The sequence below is a fragment of the Cyprinodon tularosa genome, unplaced genomic scaffold (genome assembly GCF_016077235.1).
Source record: "Cyprinodon tularosa strain WSP-4 unplaced genomic scaffold, ASM1607723v1 ctg783, whole genome shotgun sequence".
NCBI lineage: Eukaryota > Metazoa > Chordata > Actinopteri > Cyprinodontiformes > Cyprinodontidae > Cyprinodon > Cyprinodon tularosa.
In genome coordinates, this window is record NW_024039544.1 from 190,376 (window position 1) to 209,387 (window position 19,012).

Genomic DNA, 19,012 nt, shown 5'->3' on the forward strand with positions numbered 1-19,012 from the left:
AAAAAAAAAAAAAAAAATATATATATATATATATATATATTTTATATATATATATATATATATATATATATATATATATATATATATATATATATATATATATATATATATATATATATATATATATATATATATACATAAAACATCTGCAAACAGAACGACTTAGGAATCATCAATCTCAAGCTTGTAATTATAAGATTAAGTTTAAAATATAAACATTTATTACCCCTCCTTGTTTGGGTCAAACATCCTCAGGGACAATAAACTAGAATGATTCATATTTTGTAAGGAACCTTTCAGGGTTTTAAAGCAAACTGAAATACACCTGGACAGAGACAGTGGATATTTTTGTGAGAAAGTGATAGATAAGATATAGGATGTGCCTTTGCGCACTAAGTAGATAAAATACTGAAACTATTTATATATGCTAAAAGTATTTACAGCGTCACTCCTTTGTAGCTGTAGCTCCTATCAAGTTTTAAAGCAAGAAAGACTGTTGCTTTTTCAAAAGACCACACTGACCCCTTGTGGCCATAATGAAGTACAACATACATATTAGATTTGAGGCTGTCATATATCTAAAAAAATCACCCAACCATTGCACTTACTGCTTCATCATATTTTTCCTTGAGAGTCAATAGTATCCACCGGAGAAGCGACTTAAGAAAGAGTAATGTTAAACAAGTAGTCTGTTTTGTAAAAAGCCTAAAAAAGTAATGAATAACTCATCATAGCATCAGGTTTACAATGTTAAATGTTCCAAGACAATATGTAAAGTTAAGTGCTAATTCTGGTACATTTAATGAATTACAATATAATAATTAAAACAGACGAATGATGTAAATTAAAGAATAAAAAATCCAGACAGAAGAAACACTTTCCTAGATAATTTTTGTTCAACATAGCTTATGAGAAAAGCCTTTCCTGGAGGTAATGTACAGGTTAGAACAGTGTAAATACCTCCAATGACATTATGATATATGATAGGATCACCTGATTTAAAGTAAACTTGTTTAAAATAATGAAGAAAACCCTAATTTGAACATAAACATTAACTGTGTGTTTTTTGTTTTTCCTGGAGCTCTTTTGCTTAAAAATGATGATGCACAGCTTCTATCTTAGTTAAATAACATGCTTCTGTCATGTTTTGCACATCTTTAATGCTGCAGCTATTTTCAAATATCCATTACTGTAAAAATGTCCTTTTATTATCTGTGTGCACATTTTTAAATGGTTAAAACACTTTATAGTACAGTATTTTATTGTTTATCTTTTAACTTTTCACTATTATGTTATTCTTATACATTTTTCTAAGGTCCACATTTTTCTGACCACTTTTTCTATAATACTTTTGCACCAGAATTTCCCCATTGCAAGACAATAAAGAGATTTTCTATTCTATTCTATTCTATTTTGAAAAAGCTTGTTTTTTACTCAGTAGTAATTAAGTAATTCAAAACGTACTCCAAGTAAGAAAAAATATATTTTATAAAAAATATTACTCAGATTTTTTTTTCTTTCAAATTCTGATTTTCAACTGATTCTAATTCCTAAAACCTTTTGTTATACATTTACCCATGAGCAAAAGGGAGCAGAAAGAAGATCAAATCTTATTTTGTCCGCCTCTAATCAAATAATTTAGTGACATTTTCAAAGCGGTATACAGCCAGAGTGAAGTAAAATGTATTGGACAATAAAACCATTCTTTAAAGTAAGTTACTCTAGTAAATTTAACCTAATTAATATGTAAGAGGTGTTTTTATTAAAATCCTAACAGCAATTTTCCAATAGGCAGAAAAAATAGCATCACATTTTTTTTACCCTAAAGTACATTTCAAATACTACAAGTTTAGAAGTAAAACCACTTTAGTATGAAACATGTCAAAAAAACTCACAGAGGATGAAGAAAGCACATCCAGCTAGTCACAGTCAGAGAAACAGGACTACACTGGAAAACAGGCTGATCTCCAACATCTATAAACAAAGGTGTTGATGGCAGCAGCACAGCTGATATTTCTCTCCAGGATGGAGATACAGCCAGACAGGAACAGACAAGGCGAAACTACTGTGACAAAAAGCAGAGAGAGCAGAACGTTAGAACTAACAGATTCTGCAGAGTGGGAGAATAGAAATAGAATGAAGCACAATGATGAAATAGGGGTCCCTATGTCCTCCAAACGTCTAAACCTATAGCAGCATAACTATAAAGATAGCTCAAGATTATTGCTAATCATGGTTTTTATTTCCAATACATAAAGTTTATTTGTTGGAATTCCATAACATTCAGGCTACCTTTATGCAATTCAAGCACTAAAATACGCTATATTAAACTAATGAATATGGATCATTTAAGGTTTATTTAATAGATTTGTGTCAAAAAAAAAAAGGTAAATGGAATATGTTATATAATAAATAAAAAAAACTGGGTGAATTATTTCTGTGAGTGAATCTGGAACCGGTGACTTATAATTCAGCCTCTCCAGATGCCTTTTCATCTGACTTCCAGAGAAAGACAGGTGGAAGCACAAACATCTGATTTGGTTGAGAAATTAACTCTACAAGTAGCCTAACTCTGTAGACTTTTCCTAGTCAGAGAAAGTTACCCCTTGCCCTCCTGCCTACAGCTGTCAACATCTACAATAACTCGTTGAAAAACAAAACAAAAACAGTATTAACAATGAGTCACAGCAATTTTTATTTTCCCATTGGGGGTCAATAATGTTGTTTTTATTTGACTTGAATGGAAGATTTTCCCCCTGTGTTTTATTTTATTTTTATTTGGCTTCTCTTGCCTCTCCCTTCAAGGCGTTGGTTCTTTAAGAGGTTCTTCTTCTTAAAAGGGAGGGGGGGCATTTCTACATGCCTGGCAAGGAGAAGGGATTGCAGCAAGGTCAACCACTCCACCCACTCTCCTGTTCCTCCAAAAAAAAATAACTCTTTACCAGCTGTTTACATTTAATTAATTCTGTTTTGAAATATTTCAACCTTTCTCTGACTGGACCGTGTTGCATTGATTTAATTATGCATTTCTGAACGCTAACTCTTTTTTCATGTTAATTGCTTTACAATATGTTCTCATTTTTAAATACTTCAAATTAACCAATTCATTTATCTGTTCAAAAGTAAGTTGGACTAAATTAAACTGATTTCTTAGTGAATCCAGTATCAATAAAACTCCATGCTTTACTTTGGAGAAGCGTTCTTCACTCTGATTGGCTGCTTTGGGGGCTGACGTCTAGAACGCGCCTTTCTATTGGTAGTTGGATTGACGCAGATTACGCTCATGTCCTGAAACAGAGGACTGAAGGTGAACCCGCTCTGTCTCTGTCATTGGCTTTTATCGGCTCTCTCCTCGTCGCACACCGGGATTATTCCTTTCGGCCTGAGCCATGTCCCTGTTCAGCGATGTCCCGCAGGCCCCGCCTGTAGCCGTCTTTAAACTGACCGCTGACTTTAGAGAGGACAGTCACCCTCAGAAGGTGAACTTGGGAGTTGGAGGTAAGAGCAGGCAGCTGTCAGCTGAGGCTAAAGCTAAGCTAAAGCTAGCATAACTTGTCATGGCTGTGTGCTGTTTGTGAGTGAGCTTAGGAGAAACTTCAGAGAGCCGCTTTTTCTCTGAGCTCGTGCGGTAATGATGTCACCATGCTAGCATGCTGGAGCTTCTCTCCTCGCTTTGACCTTCTTTAGCACCTTCTGCACCTTCATAACAAGCTAGCTGCTCTCCATCTTTCAGCCTTTGCACCTTTGGGTTTTTTGTCGTTATGAATAGGAATTTAGATTGTAAAGTATCATTGTAAAAACATTCTCTTTAGCAAATCTTAGCCTCGTCTCGTGACTGCTTCGTTACCTAACTAACCTCCAGTCTGTCAGAAGTTTTATAAACTCCTAGAACTTTTCTCAGGAGTTATTTCTTCTGTTTGTTCAATAAACATCCAATTAATTAAAAATGCTAACATATCATAACATTAAACATTAATTGAAAATTATATAGTTTATTGTTTTATTTACACTTATTGGGATTTAATCGCAGGGATTTATGACACAATATATAAACACATTTTAAAAATATAAATGAAAATTCCAATGAAATTTATTAATATACTTTAAAATAGGTAAATGTAAGCATCAGTGTGCTAATTTAACTTTTTCCAATACAATACCAATATTTCACCTTGGAGTATCGAACTCAGCTAAAACTTTTTAAAACACATTTCAATCTTAAAAACTCACACAAAGAGAAAAGACAATTAGAAAAAAAAACATATATATATATATATATATATATATATATATATATATATATATATATATATATATATATATACAAATTCAAAAACTTATATTAAAAAAACAAATAAACAGCACTGAGTTAGATTTAATAGATATGCATGAACAGGAGCAAAGAATAGGACCACCCTAGATATAACTTTTAATTATTTATGAAATGCATTATTCAGACATGACGAAAACATTAAATAATAAAAACAATTGCCATTAAATAATTTAATGTATCATTCAATAACTACAAGTACATTTAAATAGTATATGTATATCTTTTTAAAATGAATGTTATTACTTCATATTCATAGAAGTATTTCTATGTAACTTGGGGGGTGGTCTCCAGTCTTTTTATTTAATTTAATTTTTTTATTATTATTGGCCTGTGAGTTTCTCACAGTTTGATTCAATAAAAAAAATATTTTTTTTGTTTCTTAAAATATGACTCTAATGTGGCTGTTATATTAATATAGTAATAAACAAAATAATAATGTGATCTTTAATATTTTTGTGTTGTTAGGATTGTGATGCATATTTATGGTGTTAATCGCCATCTAAATCATAACACGATGTTATATTGATTTGTCTGAGTGACAATCAGTGCCAATATCATAAAGTCTGGTATCAGTTTTATGCAATCTAATCTGCCCATCTAACACGATTATTTACATTCGTTTAAATATAACAACAAAAAATGCAATATTCAACAAGCATCAGGCATTTAATCTAAATAAAATCTTCTAATAAAATGCTTAAAAAAACTAAGCTGTTAACTGTAATTTCATGTTTTGTGAACCTCTAGTTAGCGTTACTTGAATTACATGACTGTGTTAATAACTTATCATATTAAAATTAAACAGCAAATTAATAAAGTCATTGTAGTTAATGATGTCTGTGAGGGCAGTAGAACATAAATATTTTTAATTGATCTTTTATTATATTAATAGATATTTAGAGATTTAAATGAGAATTTATTTAGAATTTAGTTGTTTTTTTTCTAACACAATACTAGCTAAGGATATGTCCCAATAGACCAGCTTTGTCTTTTTTCTAAGTAGTGTTTCTAAGTGTTAGTGTAAGGGTAACATGCATACTATAAATTATGACTAACTGAAATCTAAAGCTACTTTCACACTGCTTGTTAATGAGACCCAAATCCTTTCTGTTTTTATTTTATTGCCCAATAGTGCCTTATATCCCAGTTTTTTATGTCAGTCAGAGCGGCGGCCATTTTCGATCTTTTCACCTCCAAAAAAAGGAGATTTTTTTTTTTTCTACTTCCATTTGTTGTACTAAATCAGATACATATCCAATAGCAGGCTGGTAAGGCTGGACGATATGGCTTAAAACTCTAATCCCAGATTTTTTTCCTACCAAATCCAATTTATCCATTTCCTTTTTTTCCCCCCAGCTTTTATGTTTTATAATGAAAATAACACACATAACATTGCTTTCAAAAACTATTATTTCAGTCGTCCCATTAGGGAGATGACCTTAATTTAAAGGGTACCGACATTCAAGCTGTGAAATGCTTGTTAAACAATGTTTCACAACAAACATGTTAAATGTCAGCAGACGTTAGTATCACAATGAGCTAGTTTATAAGGTATACAGACACATTTAAGAACAAAAAGTGATCAAGTGATGTCACCCTGTACTATGGTTTCCCAAGAAGTGCATTAGTAGATGGAAAAATATCTGGATTTTTCCTAAATTCAATCATCAACAGAAAATTCACTTAATTGATTTTAATGAATAAACGCCCAGTCTGCATTCTGGACGCTGATGTTGGATTTTATCCGATTTTAATATTGTCATCTGGGCTCTAAATACTCAGTCATACAGGCTGCTTTCCAGCACAGCAGTCACTGCTCATCAAAAACACAGTTCTGCTCTGTTTTTGTCATCTTACTGTCAACTAGGGTTTGGAATTGATACGATTTTCACGATTCCAGTTCTCTCATCGAATCTGTTAACGATGAACTTGGTAAGTGCACAGTGACATTGGTCTACCTTCGCCTGGGACATTCTATTTCTGCCTGCCTCGGCGGAAACAGAAGGCAGTGAACGGGAGCTGCCAGCCTCTCAGCCAGGTTACCCGTCTCGTCACAGTCGTCTAAATCTAATGGAGAAGGTGTCCGTTTAATGTAAAAGCATTACTGAACAATTTCAGGAAATAAACACATCTCTCCCCGATTTAAATAAACGAGTGTCACCTTTCTCTCGCTCCCTGAACTGCGGAGAAACTTCGTAGCATGTGTGGTGAATGGGCATAGCTTTGATCACGTGGTGTCAGCGGTGATTGGTAAAATCACCTGTTCTGTTCACCTGGTGTTGGTGTCAGAGAGTGGGTGATGGGGGATGTCTACATTTTGCTGACCGCTTTAAGTTTTGGAGATTATTGTTGCGCCTGATCACGGCTCCAACCTGTGGATTTGTTTGTATGCTGCCTGCATGTTTTTTTTGAAGATCAATAAAAGGATCTGAACAGCATATTGGACTGAACCTTTTTGAGCGCGTCAACAAGGATTCCCCTAATCAGCCGCTCTGCGACTTAGTTGTTTTGACTGTCGCCAACAATTGTCAGCAAAATTGGATAAAGAAACGACAGCAACGGAGCTTCTAGCACACAGGAACGGACGCGAGCCCACACTACACCTACGGAAATTGATAACTTCATAAAGAAGGAGAAGACGATGGGGGTATGTAATCGGCATGTTTGTGCTGTTTAAACCCAGTTTGCTTCTGTTTGGTGAAGCTGTCGTGACACGCCCCCTGCTATGTTTGCTGTTGGACTCAGGCTGCAGGATTTGATGCGCGCGTGTGTGTGTGGCTCTGCGTAATCTCTGCAAGCTGGTGCTTTGAAGTTTCCTGTGATTTGGATTTTTTGGCAACTAAATGACGCAAAATGAGTGGATCATCTACTGTATCTGTTGGTGAAAAACCTGAAAAGGATAAAAGAACTATCGTTCTCACTGAGAAGGCTCTTGCAAATAAAATTGAAACTATCCAAACAGAACGGAAAAGGCATGTAAATAAAATGAAAGGTCTAATTGCTTCTCTCAAAGATCTAATGAAAGGTGATGAAAATTACTCACAAGTAAAGTTACAGTTGGATGAGTTAAGGCACCTCTCTAAGGATGCCAATGCATTGCATGAATCTCTGTTGACTTTAATTCCATCTGATGAAAAACATCAGCAAAACACATGGTTCTCAAGCATCACAAAATACAATAAAGGGGTTTACTGAGGATGTTGAAATATGGCTTTCTGAAATCAATAAATGCTCAAGCAGGCCATCCTCCGACATGCTACAGTCAGAGAAATCTCCTGTAGGAGGAAAGGTGGAGGTTCAACAGCACATGGAACATAGAAAGTCTGTTAATCCCCAGCATGATAACCAGGAGGATGTGTTGCCATCTGATAGTATTTCAAATCAAGGGAGCAGGTCAAGCTCCAAAGTATCATCCACTGCATCTGCACGTCTCAGGGCTGAAGCTGAAATGGCCGCCTTGCTCACACGTCAAAATATGCTGAAAGAAAAACATGCTCTGGAAGAACAAGAGGAGCAACTGAGGAAAAGGAAAGAACAGCTTCAACTTGAAGCAGAAATAGCTTCAACTGCTGCAAAAGTAAATGTGCTGAAAACTGGATCTGCAGTGCAAAGCACAGCTTCACAGAAATCCAATGGAATGGAATCATATTTCAAAACAAAAGGAAAAGCTCTTGAGATTCTTAAAGCAGACGCAAAGACTTTTGTTCCACAGACACTTCCAAAGAGAAATACAGTTTTTGGAAATGCAGAGCTGCAAGTAAAAACAATGCAACAGAATGCGACAAGGGAAAAAACTACACCTCTTTTTACGAGGCCTTCCGATCATCTAACAAAGAAATCTTCATATATGCCTCTCCAGGAAGCTGCTCAACCAGTAGCCAATGAAACCCTGTTGTCCATCATGGACAAACAAAATGAATTAACTTGTATGTTAGTACGTCAACAAAGCCTTTCTTCTCTACCTAGAAGAGACATTCAACCTTTTGATGGTGATCCTCTTCACTTCCAGGCTTTTATGCGTACATTTGAACAGGTTATTGAAGCAAAGACCGATAATCCTGATGATTGCCTGCATTATCTTGCACAGTACACTAGGGGTCAGCCCTGCCAACTTGTCAAAAGCTGTCAACATATGTCTGATGGTGCTGGATATATAAAAGCAAAGACTATGTTGTATGAGCACTTTGGAAATGGACATGTCATTGCATCTGCTTATCTGAATAAAATACACTCATGGCCTTTGATTAAATCAGAAGATGGAAAAGCACTTCAGGCATACTGTTTGTTCTTACGTGGATGTTGCAATGCGATGGAGGATGTTTATGATCTTTCAGAATTAAATACACCTGCCAATATGCTTGCTGTAATTAGAAGATTGCCTTATAAGTTGAAAGATAAATGGCGCACAGCAGCATGCGACATCCAAGAGAAGCAGCATCGCAGAGCTACACTATATTGCCAAAAGTATTTGCTCACCTGCCTTGACTCACATATGAGCTTAAGTGACATCCCGTTCCTAATCCATAGGGTTCAATATGACGTCGGTCCACCCTTTGCAGCTAGAACAGCTTCAACTCTTCTGGGAAGGCTGTCCACAAGGTTTAGGAGTGTGTTTATGGGAATTTTTGACCATTCTTCCAGAAGCGCATTTGTGAGGTCGCACACTGATGTTGGACGAGAAGGCCTGGCTCTCAGTCTCCGCTCTAATTCATCCCAAAGGTGTTCTATCGGGTTGAGGTCAGGACTCTGTGCAGGCCAGTCAAGTTCATCCACACCAGACTCTGTCATCCATGTCTTTATGGACCTTGCTTTGTGCACTGGTGCACAGTCATGTTGGAAGAGGAAGGGGCCAGCTCCAAACTGTTCCCACAAAGTTGGGAGCATGGAATTGTCCAAAATGTCTTGGTATGCTGAAGCATTCAGAGTTCCTTTCACTGGAACTAAGGGGCCAAGCCCAGCTCCTGAAAAACAACCCCACACCATAATCCCCCCTCCACCAAACTTTACACTTGGCACAATGCAGTCAGACAAGTACCGTTCTCCTGGCAACCGCCAAACCCAGACCCGTCCATCAGATTGCCAGATGGAGAAGCGCGATTCGTCACTCCAGAGAACGCGTCTCCACTGCTCTAGAGTCCAGTGGCGGCGTGCTTTACACCACCGCATCCGACGCTTTGCATTGCACTTGGTGATGTATGGCTTGGATGCAGCTGCTCGACCATGGAAACCCATTCCATGAAGCTCTCTGCGCACTGTTCTTGAGCTAATCTGAAGGCCACATGAAGTTTGGAGGTCTGTAGTGATTGACTCTGCAGAAAGTTGGCGACCTCTTCGCACTATGCGCTTCAGCATCCGCTGACCCCGCTCCGTCAGTTTACGTGGCCTACCACTTCGTGGCTGAGTTGCTGTCGTTCCCAAACACTTCCATTTTCTTATAATACAGCTGACAGTTGACTGTGGAATATTTAGGAGCGAGGAAATTTCACGACTGGATTTGTTGCACAGGTGGCATCCTATCACAGTTCCACGCTGGAATTCACTGAGCTCCTGAGAGCGACCCATTCTTTCACAAATGTTTGTAAAAACAGTCTGCATGCCTAGGTGCTTGAATTTATACACCTGTGGCCATGGAAGTGATTGGAACACCTGATTCCAATAATTTGGATGGGTGAGCAAATACTTTTGGCAATATAGTGTACATTTACTGACATTGTTTTCTTCCTTGAACGTCAAGTTAAAATTATTACAGATCCTGTCTTTGGAAATCTATGTGATGCTCCAACATACTTAACAGTCAAGAATAGTGATGGTGAGAAACGTTCTCCTCGTCTAAGAACTCGAGGGAGTAGCTTTGGTACAACCATATCTGCTGTGGGGAGAAATAATTTTTCAGAGGCTCAAGAACATCAGACTGCTGTGAAGATTTGTTTGTTTTGCAAAGGTGGACACACATTGGATTTATGTTCTCTGTTTGGTAATAAACCTCATAATGAGAAGATTTCATATTTTATGAAGAATAATGTCTGTTTTGGTTGCTTGGGCACAGGACACATCAGCAAGGAATGCAGAAATCGCCTTTCATGCAAAATCTGTGGTTTTAGACATCCAAGTATACTTCATATCCACGACAAGAAGAACCGGGTCAAACTTGACACTGAGGCAGACAACACTCCTGTCACAGTCCAGACTAGTGGTCTTACTGGGGCCGGGGAACAAGATTGTAAGCTCTCAATTGTGCCAGTCAAAGTGAAATCAAAGAAAGGTCAAATAATAGTGGAAACCTATGCCTTTCTGGACCAAGGGAGTTCAGCATCCTTTTGTACAGTGGGTCTTATGGACAAGTTGAATCTCACTGGGAGGAAAACAAAGATTCTTTTGTGCACCATGGGACAAGAGAAAGTGATGGACAGCTTTATTGTGCCTGAACTTGAAATTGCTGGATTGGACAGCAATATGTATTGTGACATGCCTGACCTCTTCACTCAGCACAGAATGCCTGTAGACCAAGGTAACATCCCAAAGCAACGCGACTTGGATAAATGGCCACATTTGAAGCGTGTTCATTTGCCTGAGATAAAAGCTCAGGTGGAGCTTCTGATTGGCCTAAACATGCCCAAAGCTTTAGAACCTTTGGAGGTCATCAGAAGTGAATGTGATGGACCCTTTGCCATTAAAACGATGCTCGGTTGGACAGTGAATGGGCCACTCGAACAAGAATGCTGTGGAAAACCAAATTGTCTGTCAACAGTTACTACCAATAGGATTTCTGCTATTACATTGGACAAGTTATGGAAGCAACAGTTCAAGATTGACTTCCCTGAGAGCAGCTATGATGAGCACGTGGGGATGTCACAGGAAGACTCTGAGTTTCTGGAGTTAGTTAATAAGACAGTGACCTTAAAGGATGGACATTACAGCATAGCCCTGCCTTTGAAAGACAGAGAAATAAAAATGCCTGATAACCGTGTAATTGCTGAACAACGTGCCTTAAGCTTGAAAAAGAGGTTCATCAGAGATAAAGACTTCCACAAAGACTACACTGCCTTCATGAAAGATCTTCTATCCAGAGGTTATGCAAAAAGAGTGCCAATTGCAGACTTGGAGCGACATGATGGGAAGGTGTGGTATATCCCTCATCATGGGGTTTACCATCCTACCAAAGGGAATATCCGGGTCGTATTTGACTGTGCAGCATCATTCCAGGGCATTTCTCTTAATGCACAGCTCCTGAGTGGTCCCGACCTAACAAATAATTTGGTTGGTGTGCTGACTAGATTCAGAAAAGAGCATGTTGTTTTGATGTCTGATATTGAAGCCATGTTCCATCAGGTGTACGTACCAGAGGAAGATGTGGACCTGTTGAGGTTTCTCTGGTGGCCTGGAGGTGACTTCAATCAGAGCATGCAGGAGTATAGAATGGGTGTTCATTTGTTTGGAGCAACGTCCTCTCCGAGTTGTGCTAACTTTGCGCTGCAGAAATGTGCAGAAGACAACAAAGCACATTTCAACCAGCAGGTGATTGACACCATTCTACACAATTTCTGCGTGGATGATTGCCTTGCTTCAGTAAGCACTGAAGAGGAAGCAATCGCTCTTTATACAGACCTCAGACACATCTGTGCCAAGGGAGGCTTCCATTTAACAAAGTGGATAAGTAACAGCCGCAGGGTCCTGGCAGTAATACCTGAGAAGGAGAGAGCCAAGGAATTAAAAAATCTAGATTTGGATTGTGACCTCTTGCCTGCTGAACGAGCATTGGGAGTTTGGTGGTGTTTACAGTCAGATGCATTTAAGTTCTCTATTTCCATCCCAAACAGGCCATTGACCCGGAGAGGAATTCTTTCTATGGTCAGCTCATTCTACGACCCTCTGGGATTCCTTGCTCCTGTTATCTTCACAGCTAAAAGGATACTTCAAGATCTGTGTCAGAGGGGGATTGGATGGGATGATGCTATTTCATCAGATATTGCTGAAGAGTGGACAAGGTGGGTGGAAGAACTGCATCTGTTGGACAACATCAGCATCAGACGATGCTTCAAACCTACTGAATTTGGAGAAATAACTTCTGCTCAGTTACACCACTTTGCAGATGCAAGTGACAAGGGTTATGGGGTTGTTACCTATTTGCTGCTACACAACAGTCTCTCACAGGCACACAGTTCTTTCATAATGGGGAAGTCCAGGGTGGCACCTTTAAAATCAGTCACAATTCCCCGTATGGAGTTGACAGCGGCTGTGCTAGCAGTTCGCATGGACGGGCTTTGGAGAAGAGAGCTGAGGATAAATCTTTTGGACTCAGTGTTTTGGACGGACAGCACCTCAGTATTGAAATACATCAATAACAAGACTACTAGGTTTCGTGTTTTTGTGGTCAACAGAGTGTCTGAGATTCTCAAGTCTTCTGGAGTCTCACAGTGGAGGTACGTGAACACAACACATAACCCCGCAGATCTTGCCTCCAGAGGTATGAAGGTAAAACCTTTTCTGCGTGACACTAAATGGTTATCTGGTCCTGCATTTCTTACACAGCCAGAGACAGATTGGCCTGTTAACCCAGATAACTTGCAGGAACTTTCATATGAAGACCAGGAAGTCAAGATGTGTGCCTCTGTGGTTGTCTCACCTACACATGATCATGATCATCCTTTGGATTCCTTGATTCATCATACCTCATCCTGGACTCGTCTTATCAGGGTGATGAGTTGGATTTTGCGGTTCAAAACATTGCTCTTACGTTGCAAAAAGAACAAGACACATTTCCAGACTGCATCTAATACAACTCAGTCTAAAAGTGCTCATCCTAGGGTTGAGTTCTGTAATAACTTTCTCTCATTGGGAGAGATTAAGGATGCTGAGATGCAAATAATTAAGTTTTGTCAAAGGAAAAGATATGCCGAAGAGATCTCCTGTCTCCAAAAGGGAGAGAGCGTGAAGCGAAGCAGTCACATATACAAGTTGAATCCTGTTCTGGAGGATAATGTGCTGCGTGTTGGAGGACGTCTCAGCAAGGCTGTCATGTCTGAAGATTCCAAACATCCTATCATAATTCCTAAGGACCTTCACATTGCTGATCTCATTCTTCAGCATATCCATAAAAGTGTGGGTCATGGGGGTAGGAACTACATACTCTCAAAGCTGCATCAGAAATATTGGATTCCTGGTGCTGGAGCATTGATTAGAACCATTCTGTCGAGGTGTGTGACCTGCAGACGGCTCCATGGAGCTACAGGCCAGCAGCAAATGGCCGACTTACCTGACAGCAGAGTAACCCCTGAGAAACCCCCTTTTAGTTTTGTTGGAGTAGATTATTTTGGTCCATTCGAAGTCAAGCGTGGGAGAAGTCTTGTGAAGAGGTATGGAGTTCTCTTCACGTGTTTAGCAGTTAGAGCTGTGCATATTGAGGTCGCCTCATCTCTTGACACAGACTCTTTCATTAACGCCTTACGCCGTTTTATTGCAAGGCGAGGTCAAGTTCAAGAGCTGCGATCTGATAATGGGACCAACTTTGTTGGTGCAGAGCGCGAGCTGAGACAAGCCATAGAAAAGTGGAATCAGGAAAAGATCTCTGATACACTGTTGTTGAAGGGAGTGAAATGGATCTTCAATCCTCCAGCTGGATCGCACCATGGTGGGGCATGGGAGAGATTGATTCGTTCCATCAGAAAGGTCCTTAATTTCACCCTGCAGACACAGCATTTGGACGAGGAAGGACTTCAAACTACTCTCTGTGAAGTGGAATCGATCCTCAATGGTAGACCTATTACATTGGAATCTACTGATCCAAATGATCTGGAAGCTCTAACACCGAACCATCTCCTTCTGCTCAAGTCTAACCCATGCTTACCACCTGGTTTATTCCAGAAAGGTGACCTTTATGCACGCAAACGATGGAGACAAGTCCAATACATATCTGATCTGTTTTGGAAATGATGGATTAAAGAATATTTGCCACTGCTTCAACAACGCCAAAAATGGATGGAAATGAAACGCAACTTTGTTCCTGGAGACGTGGTCCTTATAGTGGACGACTCTTCACCTCGTGGTTCTTGGATCATTGGCAGAATCACAGAAACTATACCAGACAAAAGGGGGCTTGTACGCCAGGTCTGGATTAAGACTCCAACCAGCCATCTATGCAGACCTATCACAAAGATATGCCTTCTTCAGGAAAGTTCCGACCAATGAAGACACTTTTGTACCTAGTTTGACTTGACTCTTTGACTTGACCTTAATACTACTTGATGTACATCACAGACTGACTATAAGGCTAAGTGCTGGTAACCTCTGGCCTATGACTGACTGACTACTCTATATGGACAAAAGAAGAAAGGAGGAAATGACGTCTATGGACTCTTTGAACGTACAATGTCTCATTCAGTGTTCTGATATAATGTATATCTCAGCATATGTGTGTTGGATGTGTAATTATTACCTTGTAGTGAAGTAATAATTAGGGGCCGGAATGTGGTGAATGGGCATAGCTTTGATCACGTGGTGTCAGCGGTGATTGGTAAAATCACCTGTTCTGTTCACCTGGTGTTGGTGTCAGAGAGTGGGTGATGGGGGATGTCTACATTTTGCTGACCGCTTTAAGTTTTGGAGATTATTGTTGCGCCTGATCACGGCTCCAACCTGTGGATTTGTTTGTATGCTGCCTGCATGTTTTTTTTGAAGATCAATAAAAGAATCTGAACAGCATATTGGACTGAACCTTTTTGAGCGCGTCAACAAGGATTCCCCTAATCAGCCGCTCGGCGACTTAGTTGTTTTGACTGTCGCCAACAGCATGTTTAATAACCCCAAAGAGAGGTAGGAAATTGGTTTATTTCCAGAAATGATGCATATGATTTAATGGGAACCACATTAAGCACAGCCAGTGATATAAAACTAGCTACTTACCACCAGAGTTGCCTTCCATGCCGGTCGTAACTTTAGCTTCTGTCCGGAAGCATAAAAAACACAGCATTCGCTAAAATGTATGCCATGTTGTGTGCAGGTGTTTCTGAATGTTGGATGTATTTCCTCCTGCGGATGTAATCTAGCCTGGGTGCCAGTCCGAACTTAGTCCCGCCCACAAGGTTTGAGGTCGGGAAGTTCGGTCTGGCTCTGCTCCATAGTAGCGCGAGTATTATCGCCCACTGTCAGGCGATCCAATCAAATTGTCAGGGCGGGCTTTATACGATGATGTACAGATGATCAAGAGTAACTTAATCAACCACGTGACCAAAGCGCGCTTGGGTGACAACAATAATGGCTGCCGCTGGAGAGTTTGGGTGAGTAGATTCTGCTATTAGGTCTGTTCTAGAAGATATCGACAGCAAATTAATTTTAAAAGAGGAACAGAGAAACGCGATCAAGGCTCATCTTCTTATTCTAGGCGTGAAACTGCACGCTTTGATTTTTGTGGACAACAACTATGCCTCGCTTAACATACGTCACGCACTCCGTTGCTCTTATTGGTTGTAGGTCTATCCAATTGAGTGCAGAGGCATTTTTTTTCCTGGTTCGTTCGAAACACGCCCCATAATCACAGCTCTATGGAGCAGCATCAGACTCATATTCTGACTAGAATTGAGTAGGACTACGTCAGGCTAGATGTAATCGCCACTTTGCAATGATTGCAAAGCGTCTTGTTGCTATCTTTCTCTTCCTTATAATGAAGCCAAACTTTCAATCAGTTTGAGCGCTTTTGTTTTGCTTTTCTAGACCTATGCCTGGTCATGTCGTACTTGCTTACTAAATGCCGTGTGCGTAACTTGCATAAAAAACGTGATGTAAGTCGTGCTGCTCAGCGCTAGGCTCTGGTGCTGCCTAGAATCGTTAAGCGAATGCAAAACGGTGCCATGGAATTGGAACCGGTTTTCGATTCCCATCCCTACTGTCAACAACATATAATTTCAGAGATGCTGACAGCTGTTATTACATCTACACACTGTGGGCGGCTGTGTGTCATCTGTCCTGGCGTTGGGGCTGTTAAATACACTTTGTCCTCGCCAGCTTACCGCACTGATGACTGCCAGCCATGGGTGCTGCCTGTAGTGAAGAAGGTGGAGCGGCTTCTTGTGGAGGACGATAGCCTGAACCACGAGTACCTGCCCATCCTCGGACTGCCCGAGTTCCGCTCAGCTGCATCAAAGGTTGCCCTGGGAGACGACAGCGCTGCCATCAAGGAGAACAGGGTGAGATCCAAACACTGACAAACCTACATGTTACCAGCACTGCTTAATGAGTACATCTGAGTTTGGTATGTTTATCTTATGAGGTGAGCATAAAGACTCTTGTCCTGGTGTCTGTCCACCTCCAGGTGGGAGCGGTCCAGGCTCTGGGGGGAACTGGAGCATTGAGGATTGGGGCAGATTTCTTGCGACGGTGGTACAACGGCGTCAATAACACAGCCACACCTGTTTATGTATCAGCGCCCACCTGGGGTCAGTTGTTTTCTCATCTTTCCCTTAATGTTTCCTTTTTCCCCCCTTTCTCTTAATGTTACAAAGAAAGCTGTTATGATCATTTATTTTTTAAGATGAAGTCAGTGCTTTCAGTGTTCTTTTAAACTTTTCCTCTATGTTCCTGCCTGAATCCAGAGAACCACAATGGAGTGTTTGCTGATGCTGGATTTAAAGACATCCGTCCATACCACTACTGGGATGCTGCTAAAAGAGGCCTGGATTTAACTGGGCTCCTGGATGACCTGGAGGTGAGGAGGGTCTGAGGTTTGATGATCGTTAAAGCTTTCTCAAAAAAGAGGGTTTGCATAATTTGAAGCCAGGTTGTTTAAGCCCCTTTAACCTAATATCACTATTTAAGCTCCCTTTCCACTAGTTAAATAACTAAAACAATACTTAAGATGGCTGTTTCCTTAGCTACCTGTTACTATGCAATATAACCGATAACTTTGGGATTTTTTTAATCTCAGGTTTTCTTTAATGGTAATCCATCAAAAATGGTTAATTCCACATTTCTTGTTCCAAGTTGTCTTTTGAAATGATCCAAAATTTGAACGATCCATGGAGAATTGAAAGGTTGTAACCAGTTCTGATTGATTCTTGATTCTCGATGCCCAACTCTATTTATTTTCAGTTTGTTACAATGTGGAAAAAAACCAAACATCCTCATGATTTAAAGCGGAAAAGAGCTGAGTGTTATCAGCATAAAAACTGGATGTGTTGTTTCTTAACATTTTCTGGACATTTCAACAGATGGATTAATGTAAACAAGAACAGATTAAAGGAGACATTTAATCCCAACAAGATGTTGAAGTTTCGATAAAGTGGTCAGTTGGATCAAAGGAGGCGGTCCGGTCCAGAAGGATCACAACAGAAATAGAGGTGATAACTGAGGCAGTTTTAGCTTCAACCAATCTAGTTTCTCTATCCTGATTCAAAGTCTGTAATCAATCAGTCATTCTAAATAAAACTGATGCTTTGCTTGAAGAAAACTTAGATGAGATGGAAACTTGTAGTCAAGTGGGAATGCTTATGCATTCCCACTTATTGTTTTTCTGTTTATATTCAAGTGGGAATGCTTATGCATTCCCACTTATTGTTTTTCTGTTTTTCTTTATTATTATTATTATTATTATTCCGTAGGTTTTTCTTCGTTTAACTAGTTCAACAGTTTTCAGCTGATTTAAACAAATTTGGTATCAAAACGTTCAGCTTGTTCAGGAGAATTCTGCTATGACTTTTGGTAAAGATATTGTTCGTAGTTTTCGCGATATTCAGCTTTTTCTGCGATTTTTGGCCCCATTAAAATGCATGTAAAACTTCAAAAATTCCACTAAATCTTCAGCTACTTTGCCCTTTAACTACTTCAGCATACTTTCAGCTAGAAACACCATTCAACTTTTAAAATGTTTCCGTATCTTTCTGCTATTACTGTTTAACTCGGCTTTCAGCTAACTTTTACAGTTTTGCTTCAGTGAAGCTTCAAACTTTTAAACATTTTTTACAGATTTTCAAATTTATAATGGAAGTCTATGGACGGAATGTTCAGCTGCTAGAGTGTGCCACTCTAGCGTTTTCAAACATTTCACTCATGCCGAACAGCTTCAACTCACTCGCTCATTTTTTACTCTATCTAGATAAATTTTACATCAAAACGTAGGGATTTTTGTCAGGATTCAGGAAATGTAACCCTCATTTGTGTGGCATTTACGGTTTTCCGACAGTTTGACCCAGACCACGAAGAAGTCCACACTTCCCCAATAGAAAGCCAATGAGAGCTCTCTGAAAATCCGAACTGAAAATTCAAAAAAACAGACTTTTTCGTATCGCTCCCATTCGGGAACCGTTCGACGTAGCAACATGAGCCTTGGTGAAGTTGTTCCTCAGACCTTCCTAGCACTCACATTGAAGGAAGTGTGTCGATATCTTTTATCGTTTAGCTAGGAAAAAGGTTTGTTCGGGGGTAACAAATCTGTCCGAACCCCAAAATCAAGATTTTGACAATTATACACTTTTTTACATCGTCACCACGCCTAGACGAAATATTGTAGAAATATGAAAGTCATACCAGTTGTAGTCCAAAGATGGCTGACGCTCACGGTGAAAGAATTTTTTGAATACCTAATACGGTTTTGGCTCACCGCTCGTTTGTTCGGAGGGAAAGTTTTGCTTTTGAGAGTTCTGCTCTACCATTGTGCTGCATGTTAATCAATGAGACCAGCAGGATTTCTCA

At 39.5% G+C, this 19,012-nt stretch overlaps 1 protein-coding gene across 1 annotated transcript in view; it reads left to right on the top strand.

Moving 5' to 3' along the window:
- The first annotated feature begins 3,274 nt into the window (after positions 1–3,274).
- Positions 3,275–19,012, top strand: part of LOC119773780 (aspartate aminotransferase, cytoplasmic-like) — a 35,079-nt gene continuing 19,341 nt past the window's right edge. Inside the window, exons 1-4 of the mRNA XM_038270912.1 lie at positions 3,275–3,498; positions 16,331–16,512; positions 16,638–16,761; positions 16,918–17,030. Coding sequence (XP_038126840.1) covers positions 3,390–3,498; positions 16,331–16,512; positions 16,638–16,761; positions 16,918–17,030 — 528 coding nt within the window. The 5' untranslated portion in view covers positions 3,275–3,389. The remainder of the gene's footprint in view (positions 3,499–16,330; positions 16,513–16,637; positions 16,762–16,917; positions 17,031–19,012) is intronic.